Here is a 12925-nt window from a genome sequence, read left to right as displayed (position 1 = left end):
TGAAGATATAATACAGTCAATTGCATAGAATAAAAAACTTGTTAATATTCATGATAAAGAAAAATTCCAGAGAAAGTAACAACGTTAAGACTTACCCAGCAGGCCAGATGATCTCATGGTGAAGGACACAGATCTGATGCATCTTTCTTCCGCACTCTGTACATTCAACAAACCTGGAAGAGCAGAGCCAATTCCAAAATTAACCCCAAACCTTAACCAAATGAAAACTTGCAATATTTCCCATGACTTCTGACAAAGACAGCCAAGGTCATGACCAAAGAACTGAAAATAGTTTTAATAAAGTTTCTATTTTTTTAGAGATAGGGTCTCTGTTGTACAGGCTGGAGTGAGTGGCATGATCACAGCTCACTACAACCTTAAACTCCTGGGCTCAAGCCATTTTCCTGCCTTGGCCTCTCAGCTACCTGGCTAGGATAGGCACATACTATCATGCCTGGCTGTTTTTTGTTTTGTTTTGTTTTGTTTTCTGAGATGGAGTCTCTCTGTGTCGCCCAGGCTGGAGTGCAGTGGCATCATATTGACTCACTTCAACCCCTACCTCCCGGGTTCCAGCGATTCTCCTGCCTCAGCCTCCCGAGTAGCTGGGATTACAGGCGCGCACCACCACGCACAGCTAATTTATATATTTGTAGTAGAGATGGGATTTTGCCATGTTGGCCGGCTGGTCTCGAACTCTTGACCTTGGGTGATCCTGCCTTGGCCTCCCAAAGTGCTGGGATTACAGATGTGGGCCACCGTGCCCGGCCAAACCTGGCTAATTTTTAAGACAGATTCCTGGTGCTGAAAATTCCAAATAAATCCAAATACCATCCCATCCATTTTAGGAACATCTAGAAGACATACATGTCAGTCCTCCATGATCTAAAAGGCCTCACTGCAAACTAGAAGTTTAGATCTTTAATGTTTCACATTCAACATTAAGAACATTAAAATTAACATTAAGAAATAATGTTCCTTAGTACTTCAGTGTTTTCCATGGTTTTACTATCCATTAGATGTATGTTATGTAGATTTAGCCCAAGAATATAGGATCATCTGATTGGTCATGCAAACCTCAAGAGAATGAAAGGGAAAAAGAAAAGCCAAAGCGTACTGACTATTCAAGGGGATCGTACTTACAGTTCAGGATCCAGTGTGTCATTTTTTCTCTTGGAAAATTGTTCTTTATTTATTGTACTAAGGAGAGAAAAGGGACACAATGAGAAAAAGTGATAGAGATGAGCAATCTGACTGCTGTTCTAACCAAAGGAACAAACTTCACCCTATAAAGAGATTCAGGTTTTTTAAGAATACACATTTAAATAGGTGCACTCTTGGCTCACACAAAATGCATGTTTATGTAAAGGAATATTCTATAGGACTTCATAGTAAATAAATTTCCTCTTATCAAAAATGGAGAACCCAGGAAGAACTAGAAATACTGTTTCTTCTTTTCCTTTTAAAATCTTGTCTGTTACTACTCTTGGTGTTAGGTATCATGGCTTCCCATCCTGAAACCCAGCATAACACACTGCTCATAGCCTCACTACATACAAAAGCTAACAGTCTTACCATTCTCCAACTAGGATCCACATTCTCCAACTAGAATCAACATTAGGGGGACCAACTTGGACATCTGTTATACTTCCTTACAAAAATGAGAACATGTCCACATTGAAAACCGTTTCTTATACTAGTTATGGCCTAGAGATTCATTCATCTCTGTTAATAGCATTTTCCTGAATGGCCTGTCTTGCTACTCCAAGTGCAATCTGAAGATGAGCAGCACCAGAACAATCTGGGAGTTAGAAATAGACACTTGGATCCACTACAGGCCTGCAGAATTGGGAAGGGTCTTGTTCCTACTCTTTTCAAAGTTAGAGATGTACTGCCTTAAGGTTTAGAATATTTGGTAAGCCACCTGAGAGTTCAATGACAAGGCTTACGTCTCTTCCTGCATCAAGGAAACTTACCCTAGAGCTAACCTTCCTGGCTTAACCAAATGTCAAAATGTTTCAAGGATCAAAGGCTCCTAGTATCTACTCTCCTAGCTAGCACCCAGACACTGCTATCTTTAGAACCCAATTTAGAAAAATTAACCAGCTTTTCTCAGAAGCCCCATTTTTACTAGGAACAAGAGAATTCCAAATTTTTGTGCAACGTCCTGAACAGAAGTAAATATGAACTTTCAATAATATTAAAATTACACTAACAGTTTTTCCTTCTTAGACAGTCCCAGTTTGAATTCTAATGACGGCCTACATCTTAAGTTACTTTTTTCTTTTTTTCTTTTATTTATTTTGAGACAGACTCTCGCTCTGTCGCCCAGGCTGGAATGCAGTGGCCCAATCTCGGCTCACTGCAAGCTCCACCTCCCGGGTTCATGCTGTTCTCCTGCCTCAGCCTCCCGAGTAGCTGGGACTACAGGCGCCCGCCACCATGCCCGGCTAATTTTTTGTATTTTTAGTAGAGACAGGGCTTCACACCGTGTTAGCCAGGATGGTCTCGATCTCCTGACCTCGTGATCCGCCCGCCTTGGCCTCCCAAAGTGCTGAGATTACAGGCATGAGCCACCACGCCTGGCCAGAGATTAAACTATTAGACTATATGTTTGAAATTTTTTTCTTGGCCATTTACCAAATGGTAAGAGCTTGTGAGACTGCAAAGCACAAGCAAATCTCTTAAACCCCTGCATGCTGTTAAAGTCTATTATTCACAATAGTGACTTGGGTCTTCTGTTAACCTACAAGAGAAGGGTGTAAGGTGGTCATCAGTTCAATCACCCTCAAACTCAGAACAGTTAATAATGATGTTTTCTTGTACTAACCTCCAATTTTTCGAAGAGAAGCTGATTGCTTCCTATACAGAATACTTTTACTAGAACTAAGATGATTGCCCATTGCTGACATATTCCCTAATTCATTGATGTCTCAAAGAGCTTTCTACTATGATAGATATGTTCTCTATCTGTGTTGACCAATATGGTAGCCACCAGACACAGATAGCTACTGAACAGTTGAAATGTGAGTAGTCCATGTGATAAACAATTTTTATTTAAATTAATATGCATTTAAATAGCAACATGTGGCTAATGGCTACCATATTCAACAGCATAGCTTAAGTTCATTTAGAAATAAGCTGTGCATAATCACTGGACAACAAACTAATTAGCACTTTTCAAAATAATGCAGTTACTTACGTTTGAGGCTGGGAAGGGTCATCCCCCAAAGAAACGCTCTCCCCTTGGATCTCATTGAAACACTTCTCACAGAAATGATACCTGTCGGCAAGAAGGCCATACTGGGGTGAACTGTTCCGTTCACACAACACAGCCCAAGCCAAGCAACGAAGCCACCAATCACAGCAGGCCAAGGAGGGGGACGGGAGCAGAGAGCAGGTCATCAACGGCGACAAGGACATTCAATGATGCAGATATATGGGCCCCACAGTTTGGGTTTTGTTTTTTTTTGTTTTTTTTTTGCAATCAAAGCCAAGTGCAGACAACGACAAGCATGAGGGAGAAAAAAAAAAACACAAAACAAACGAAGAAATGAGGGATTGCAAGACAACAAAAAACATAAAAGCAAGACAGAACAACACAAAGCAGAAAGCCAAGGCAAAGCACAGATTAGCATTAAATATCTCAAATGGGATCACAAGTAGCAAATGATTACTGCAAATAAAAGCAAAAGTTTCAATTACACAGACCCATATCCTTTCATTTCAGCAATTAACGCTATGTGATGTAAATAATCAAAAGGAGGAAGAAGGATAAATATACCAGGGAGAGAAGAACTGCTACTCATTACCTAAATACAGGAATCACACCTCTTCCCACTTACAAAACAAAAAACCACAGACCCCCACCCCCCACCCCAAAAGCCCACTATAGATACAACTGCAGACAACAATAATCTAAAACAACCATTGCCAGGCGTGGTGGCTCATACCTATAATCCTAGCACTTTGGAAAGCTGAGAGGGTGGATCATCTGAGGTCAGGAGTTCGAGACCAGCCTGGCCAACATGCTGAAACCCTGTCTCTACTAAAAATACAAAAATTAGCAAGGCATGGTGGCACACACCTGTAATCCCAACTATTTGGAAGGCTGAGGCAGGAGAATCACTTGAACCCGGGAGGCAGAGGTTGCAGTGAGCTAAGATTGCGCCACTGCACTCCAGCCTGAGTGACAGAGTGAGACCCTGTCTCAACAAAGAAAGAAAAAAAACTGTTTATTGAAAAGCCTGCACAAGCAGTTAAATACTGACTACAGCCATCAAGTGATACATTTCAAAAGGAAATGATGTGTGCAGGTACCTGATTAAAGATGGCTTGGTGCAAAGATAAACACTTTAGACTACTGTTTTAATAAACATGAGAAGTTTCATGTCCAGTTACTTGCTTTTTTAAACATAAGGTACTTATAACAACTTGAGTCCCACCTTTTCTAGGTTTCAAATGAGTAAAGAGCTAGATTTTTACTCACTGCAAAATCAAAGCATTAGGTCTACAAAGCATTAGTAGCACGCCTAACTTTTTGTAAATAAAAGAAAAAGTTTAAGTGACTTTTCAAAGCTAGAAATGCATCTGCAACACACAAGTTCAGCAAAAACCAACAACATGGATTTGGTATTAACAAACAAATAAAGGGTATTAATATCATCCAGCCTTGTTATTATTGTATCAGAGCCCCAAATAAACACCCAATGCAAGCTATACTTGTAGCTGATCACTGAAAACAGGAGACAAATTGTGGTTAAGATAGATTAGTGAATGAGATTTATGTGATTACAGCCATTGATTGGGCAGGAGAAAATTAGGCAGAGGTGCCTCGTTTATTAGACTCAAATCATCCTCTGTCACATACAAGGCTGGGTTGGGAAAAGTAAGGTACAGAGAGCTATATGAGGTTTTCCTTTTAATTTGCTTAATATGAGGCAAAGAAAAGACTCCAGAATCCTGTTTTCATATATTCTAATAACAACTACTTAGGGATAGGCCTCATCTAAAAAGGAAATATTTCCAAAAAGCTGTCTAGCGAGTTTCAGTTAAAAGTTTAAAAATCTTCTCAGTTTTGCCTCAGGCTGTGGTGATCAACAAAAACACAGTAGAAAGAGAAGTGGGGCCTGGGATATAGACCCATCTAGGCCAACAACTCACAAAGTTGCTTAACTTCTCAAGCTCTTGGGAGGAACCCAGGTAACTGATGCAAGGCTACTCTGATAGAAAATTTTATTGTTCTGCAAACAAAGGCAGAAGGCAAAAAACAGAACTTGTGCTATACAGCTGTCTTCAAGCAAGATACACATGAACCATGACTGTATGTGTGCTGGCCCATCCGCATGCACTCCCTGGACATGTGGACACATGGACCATGGTCCACACCTGGCCAAGCTTACCTGTTCTGGTAACTGTAATAAGTGGCATCACGAGGTATTGTGCACAACTGTTTGCCGTAGCAACACAGTGTCTGTGGAGAGAACTCCAACTGCAAAAGAAACCATTTGTTAAAAAGCACAGAGGCCTTAAGGACAAGCTAGAACAGTAAGAATGGCAAGTCAGAAACAGAAGTCAGTGGTGTCTTAGTTCTCATTTATGTTAATAATGATGGGCTAATTCAGTTCCTGAAAATCATTCTCAGTTTACTACCACATTATTTCAAAACGCTGAGGTAGGCTTAGCAGTCATATCCTTCCGTCACTTTACCAAAGAACCTAACAGGAATAGCTGGGCAGGGTGGCACATGCCTGCAGTGCTCAGAAGCTGAGGTGGGAAGACTGCGTGAGCCCAAGAGTTCCAGACCAGCTTAGGCAACACAGCAAGACCATAGTCTTATTTTAAAAACAAAAAACCAATAATGTGAATTGGTATGTACAGGAAAGCCAGCACATGCTGAGGAATCTGCACCCACAGGTGAATATAAGAGTGCCCCTACTCCAGATGAGTTAACAGTCTGTTGATTATTTAATTAGTCAACTTTTCCATACAATTGCCACTCTGAAAAAATGCCTTTAAAGAAAGCCCATTTCATATTAAGAGATATTACTACTGTGGCACACAGTAAGAGAAAGACTGTGTTGGCTGGGAGAGGTGGCTCATGACTGTAATTCCAGCACTTTGGGAGGCCGAGGCAGGAGGACTGCTTGAGCCCAGGAGTTCAAGACTAGCCTGAGCAACATGATGAGACCCTGTTTCTACAAAACAAATTTAAAAAATCAGCCGGGCATGGTGGCGTACGGCTGTAGTCCCAGCTGCTCAGGAGGCTGAGGTGGGAGAATTGCTTGAGCCCAGGAGGTTGAAGCTGCAGTGAGCTATGACCTCACCACTGCACTCCAGCCTGGGAGAATAAGACCCTGTCAAAAAAAAAAAAAAAAAAAAAAAAAAAAAAAAGCCATGTCAAAGCCAGAAGCAGGATATTCTCTTATCCCAGTCACCACTATATTATTCTAGGTATCCCAGAAAAGTTAAAGTCAAATCTGAAACACATTTCTTACCTTTCTGCCACAACAGTATCCAAGGCTTTGCATCACTGGGTCAATTTCTTGTTCAAAGACCTCAGAGAGCTTGGAGCAGTATTTGTATACCCGTGATGTTTTCCGGTTATATAACCAGGCATTATTGAACATAAGCCAAATATCATCGACATATTGCCAGGGCTCCTGATACTGTCCAGTGTCTAACTTCCTCTTAATGGTAGAAAGATCCATGGGGCTCTTCACAATATCAAAGTAATCCTAGAAAGACAAGTGACATCAAACATTACTCAAGTCTCACTATTTTTACGGGAGATGGAGTATCATCCACTATCACTGTTAATCTTCCAGGCAGTGTTTTAGTTTCTGGCCTGTCTATATTCCCCAAGAGGTGACTGATGTCCATCACTTCTTTAAATATTAGTTTACAGAGATATTAAACTACTCAAAGGGCAGAGAAACAGAACTACTATGGACTTTCTAGACATCAGGCTGATAGTCTACTGAAGCAACTTCAGGTTCTTTATGAAAGTACATGTGAGATCAGTAAAGTCAAAGACATTTAAAATTTTAGTACTAGAAGGGGTGTACAATGAGGAAACTAGGCCCACAGAACTTAAAGTGTTCCATCTGAAATCACAGCAAGATACAAGAGAGGAAAAGTCCTAAAAGGCTTTTGCCCCTGGAAGCACTTGACCTTTGAGATGGAGTCTCTGTCAACATGTTGCCCAGGCTGGAGTGCAGTGGTGCGATCTTGGCTCAGTGCAACCTCTGCCTCCCAGGGTCGTTCAAACTATTCACCTGCCTCAGCCTCCCAAGTAGCCAGGATTACAGGCGTGCACCACCACGCCCAGTTACTTTTTATATTTTTAGTAGAGATGGGGTTTCACCATGTTGGTCAGGCTGGTCTCCAACTCCTGACCTCAAGTGATCTGCCTGCCTTGGCCTCCAAAAGTGTTGGGATTACAGGCGTTAGCCACCGTGCCCGGCCAAGTAACAGTTTAAAACCACCAAATGAAATCTGCCAGCAGCCTAGTATATGGAGGCAACTTTAAAAACAAAGCTAACCGCGGTCCTTTTTTCTGCTATGACCTATTGCTCTTGAAACAACAAAAGTGGCCGGGTGCGGTGGCTCACGCCTGTAATCTGGGCATTCTGGGAGGCCGAGGTGGGTGGATCATCTGAGGTTGGGAGTTTGAGACCAGCCTGACCAACATACAGAAACCCCATCTCTACTAAAAATACAAAATTAGCCGGGCGTGGTGGCACATGCCTGTAATCCCAGCTACTCGGGAGGCTGAGAGGTAGGAGAACTGCTTGAACCCGGGAGGGGGAGGTTGAGGTGAACTGAGATCGCGCCATTGCACTCTAGCCTGGGCCACAAGAGTGAAACTCCATCTCAAAAAAACAAAAAACAAATAACAACAACAACAAAAAAGTAAACAAACTATATAACCCAGGAATTCCACTCCTAGGTAAATACCAAGGAGAAATAAAAACTTAAATCCACACAATGTTCACTATAGTCCTATCTTAATAGTCAAAACGTGTAAACAACCTAAATGTCTATCAACTCATCAACAGGTGAAGAAAAATAATGGAATATTATTGGGCTATAAATAGGTATGTGCTACTGATTCATGCTACAACATGGATGAACCTTGAAAACGTTATGCTAAGGAACGTCCTGGCACAAAGAATCACATACTGTATGTTCCAATTTAATGAAACATGTAGAACAGACAAATCCAGAGACAGAATGCAGTCTGGTGATGTCTATGATTGGGGTGCTATGGGAGAAAACAGTGAGTGACTGTTAATGGTAAAGGATTTTTTTCAGATGATGAAAATGAAAGTGTCATGCACAACTCTGTGAATATACTAAAACTCACTGAATTAGGCCAGGCCCAGTGGCTCACACCTGTAATTCCAGCACTCTGGGAGGCTGAGATGGGCCTATTGCTTGAGTCCAGGCGTTCAAGACCAGCCTGGGCAACATGGCGAAACCCCGTCTCTACTAAAAAATACAAAAAACTAGCCAGGTGAGGTGGCACATGAATGTAGTTAGTCCCAGCTACTCAGGATGCTGAGGTGGGAGAATCACCTGAGCCCGGGAGGTGGAGACAGTAGTGAGCCACAATCGTGCCACTGCACTCCAGCCTAGGCAACCAGAATAAGACCCTGTCTCAGGGGGAAAAAAAAAAAAATCACTGAATTACAAATTTGAAATGAGTGGCTATACTGTTTGGAATGTGAATTATCTCTCAATAAAGCTGTTATCAAATTAAAAAATAAAATCAAAAGTACCACCAAATACTTACAGGGATTCCTAAAAGCTGAGGGTCCACAGGTTGACGAAAGGGAAGGGATTCTGGATCCTGACGGTAAAGTGCCTCCAATGTTGGCATCAGTGCCTGTCGTAGTTCTTCTGGTTTGAAAACTTAAAAAAAAAAAGTGCATTTGAAATTAGTTATCAATTAAGCAAAAGAACTTTAAAAAACCACTCAGCCTGAAGCTCTAAAAGCATCTCAAGAATCAATAACAAAATTAACCACTCTGTCCCCATGGAAATATCACTACAGGCTCAATCACTGATTCTAGATTCTAAGCCCCGCTTTGTTTCACACAGCTCCTAAAAAACATTGTGTCTTATCACCTTAAAACACCTTTCACCCTCAGCTTAACTTTTCAGTCACAAATTCAGTGAAGACAGACTCGGTCAATTAGAAGCAGAATCCAAAGGCTTCTAAAAATTTATGAAGAGACTTTGCCAAATAAGAGTCCATGGGACCAGGCACGGTGGAGGCTGAGGTGGGCAGATCACTTTGAGGTCAGAAGTTTCAGCCTGGCCAACATGGTGAAACCTCGTCTCTACTAAAAATATAAAAAATTAGTCAGACATGGTGGCATGCTAGTCTCAGCTACTCAGGAGGCTTGAGGCAAGAGAACTGCTTGAACTCGGGAGGCAGATGTTGCAGTGAGCCGAGATGGCGCCACTGCACTCCAGCCTAGGCAACAGAATGAGGCCCCATCTCAAAAAAAAAAAAGAGTGCACAAGATATTCGTGTTAAGAGGGAGATGCAGTCAAGCAAGAACAGAAAAGTCTTTCTTCATGACATCAGTATTTAACAAGTCAGAAACTAGACTAGATCAGGTATTGTCTTATACTACAAGGAGTCAGGGGCACAGAAGAGAAGACTCCTTCGTTCAAATGCTTGGTATTTTAGAGCCAAAGAAAAAGAAACATGTACTATTTTAATGACAAATGTTAGGTTTAAGTTTAAAAGAAGAGAGAACAAAAATGGTATTGCTAAAATAATAGACTTAGTTGATCAAATTAAGTTCAAATGTGTTCTCAATGATATTTCCCAAAAAGTCCGGAAAAATTTGTTGGTGTGTCCCAAATGGAATCAAACAGTTCTTTGAGAAGCTAGTGATTTAAAAAGCTTTCAATTTCAGCAAGGGCCTTATTTTTTCTTCATTGGCAAAAAAAATTTCATCATCGGGAGAGTATATTTGTTACTTCAGATAATTTTCACCTCTGGGGGGTTGCCATGGAGTGGGGGGAAACCAGACTACGAAGATGCTTGTCACTCATATTTAGCTGTGCTAAAAATAAGGACTATTTGAATAAACTTGTGAAATTAGACATTTTATTTTATTTATTTGTTTGAGACAATTACTCTCTGTCACTCAGGCTGGAGTGCAGTGGCGCCATCTTGGCTCACTGCAACCTCCTTCCATCTCCCGGGTTCAAGTGATTCTTCTGCCTCAGCCTCCCAAGTAGATGGGACTACGGGTGAGAGCCACCACACCCGGCTAACTTTTGTACTTTTAGTAGAGACAGAGTTTCACCATATTGGCCAGGCTGGTCTTGAACTCCTGACCTCAAGTGATCTGCCCGCCTCGGCCTCCCAAAGTGGTGGGATTACAGGCATGAGGGAACACACATTTTAAAGAGAGATTGCCAATAGTAAGATTGGGTTTGTTACAGCCCGTATTAAAACACCTCAATATATACAAGTCTTATTTTTAAAATGAAAATAATTTTTTAATCCCAACATTTTACAACACATTGTATTAATGGAACACTTTTTAATATATATCATCTGTAAGAGCCAGCAGACTCACCCCTCAGGTATGTCCTACCTGGTGCCTTTTGCAGATCACTAGAGCCACAAAAAGTTCTAGTCCTAAAATAGTCAATTAACACTTGTTGGAATGGCTGGATTTGAGCACTCTGCCTCAGACTGCCTGGGTCTGCTTCCTGGCCCAGGCACTAGGGTCAGCTGAGTAACCTGTGGAAAGTTACTTAACTTTGCTAAGCTTCAGGCCAATAACCTCAGAGCTGTTGTGAAATTATTAAATGAGGCCGGGTGTGGTAGCTCATGCCTGTAATCCCAGCACTTTGGGAGCCAGAGGCGGGTGGATCATCAGGTCAAGAGATCGAGACCATCCTGGCCAACACGGTGAAATCCTGTCTCTACTAAAAATACAAAAATTAGATGGGCATGGTGGCATGCACATGCAGTCCCAGATACTCGGGAGGCTGAGGCAGGAGAATCGCTTGAACCTGGGAGGTGGAGGTTGCAGTGAGCTGAGATCCCGCCACTACACTCCAGCCTGAACAACAAGAGTGAGAATCCGATTCCAAAACAAAAAAGAAAAGAAAAAGAAAGAAAGAAATTATTAAATGAGACAATGTGGATACTTAGCACACAGCAGGTGAATGACAAATGCTATTACTATTGCTATTCTTTCCTGCATTTTAGTCAAGGCTATTTACAAACATTTCTCTCTTCTGAAAAATGAGACAATTTTTAGGGTGTACTAACACAGGGAACCCTGAAGAAATGAGGGGAATGACTTAACTCATTGGTTGCTGCAAGTGAATATTTAAAAAAAAAAAAAAAAAAAGAAAAATTATTAGTAACAACGAAGAGACCAGGCCCAGGGCTTCCAGGTTAATGAAATCACATTAATGGCAACTTCTGAGGCCCAAGAGGCATGACCGCAATTCTGCCCTGGGTCTTTGGTTTCTTCAGCTACCTCCAGAACGAATGGCTTCAGAGACTCACTCTTTTTCTTTGACTGTCCTGGAGCCGGAGATGACTGGGTAGCTGAAGTACTTGGCTGGTCTTCCTCCTCTTTTATTTCAGTTTTTAACTCAGTGCTTCTCTCTTCTGTTTCGGTAGATTCCATTTTACAGTCTTCCACTTTAGACTAAAAGAAAAGGTAAGAATTTTTAGTATTCCAAAGATATCTAGTTGGGAATCAGTAATCTGAACACCCTTTCTCATGCAAAATCTATGCCATGAGATCTAATTATCAAAATATTTTTCTGCAATATTTTTTAAAACTTGGGTTCCTATACTGAGGTCCTAACCAAATCAAACAGTAATTGCCCTACTCTCACCTCTGAAATATCCTCCGGCTGAGTATCTGCTGGTTCTGGTTGATCCACTTCCATTTTGGCCTCCATCTTCACTTCCTGGGAAGGCTGCTTCTCAGGAATGGCCTGAGAATTCACTTCTGTGCTACTAGTAGATGGAGGGTTTGATACCTGTCCTTCAATGCTTACAGCTGGCTGGGAAAGCTGGGCAGAAAAAAAAGGGAAGTAGGTGAGACACACGCAGAGTCTGCCAACGATACAATCAGAATGTAAGGTAAGCAACAGGACAGCAGAATTAGCCACCTATTTCTTGGCTTATATTCATTCATGGTGCTTTCATTTGCTCTGCCCATTTCACCTCCCTTAATTATGCTTAAGAACAGGAGAATTAAGACTTGTAAATACTGGTTGGCTGATTGTACATCAAAGAACCAGCAACTATTTCATTGATAACTATCATTATCTGGCAGTGTGTGGGGATTTCAAAGATGTCTGCTTCAGAGGAGCTCACATTTATACAGAAATGAGTGAAAGAAAATAAGAAAGACTGGCTTGTTTTTACCTTCTCACCAGACAAAGTTTCAAAGGTACAGAAAAGGAGACAATAAATATAATGATGTCCCACAGAGTGGCTGTTTTGAATCGCTAGATTCTAATGAGATAACTGGCACTCCCTATCTTTATCCTAAGGCTTGTCATAAGAAATCTCTTAATGAGAAGTCAGTATTTTCTGGAAGTATCCTTGATTTTATAAAGAATAAAATCAAGCAGATCTACTGGTTCCTCTCTCATTCTGTCCTTCCTTGTCTATCAGAGGCCACGACGAACCAGCCATCCGTCAAGTACAGTACTTTATAAATGGCTGTGACTCATGGAACTTCTCAGCTCATCAACATGGCTGAGAACTATTGGATACCGATATATATTAATATCGGTATCAAAGCAGAAGCTTCTAAACCCTTAAAAAAAGTTATATTAATAAGGATTCAACTATTAGATGAGAATTTGGATTTTTATTATATACATAACCAACCTCTCACAAGGAAGCTACAGGTTGTTC

The 12925-nt window shown here is 41.2% G+C and overlaps 1 protein-coding gene across 4 annotated transcripts in view; it reads right to left on the bottom strand.

Annotated features, from left to right (window-relative positions):
• Positions 1-12925, bottom strand: part of EP300 (E1A binding protein p300) — a 90518-nt gene that overhangs the window by 15778 nt on the left and 61815 nt on the right. For 2 of the 4 annotated variants that reach the window (XM_008967381.5, XM_008967382.5), the window contains 8 exons: positions 11890-12069; positions 11552-11696; positions 8795-8913; positions 6495-6734; positions 5400-5488; positions 3200-3310; positions 1141-1197; positions 96-173 (listed from right to left, as the gene is read on the bottom strand). In XM_008967381.5, coding sequence (XP_008965629.1) covers positions 96-173; positions 1141-1197; positions 3200-3310; positions 5400-5488; positions 6495-6734; positions 8795-8913; positions 11552-11696; positions 11890-12069 — 1019 coding nt within the window. The remainder of the gene's footprint in view (positions 1-95; positions 174-1140; positions 1198-3199; positions 3311-5399; positions 5489-6494; positions 6735-8794; positions 8914-11551; positions 11697-11889; positions 12070-12925) is intronic. The other 2 variants (XM_003814620.6, XM_034948987.3) reach the window with 1 other exon arrangement.

The sequence above is a fragment of the Pan paniscus genome, chromosome 23, assembly GCF_029289425.2.
Source record: "Pan paniscus chromosome 23, NHGRI_mPanPan1-v2.0_pri, whole genome shotgun sequence".
Taxonomy (NCBI): domain Eukaryota; kingdom Metazoa; phylum Chordata; class Mammalia; order Primates; family Hominidae; genus Pan; species Pan paniscus.
The sequence above is the reverse complement of the archived record's forward strand: the minus strand, read 5'-3'. Positions and strand labels throughout refer to the sequence as shown.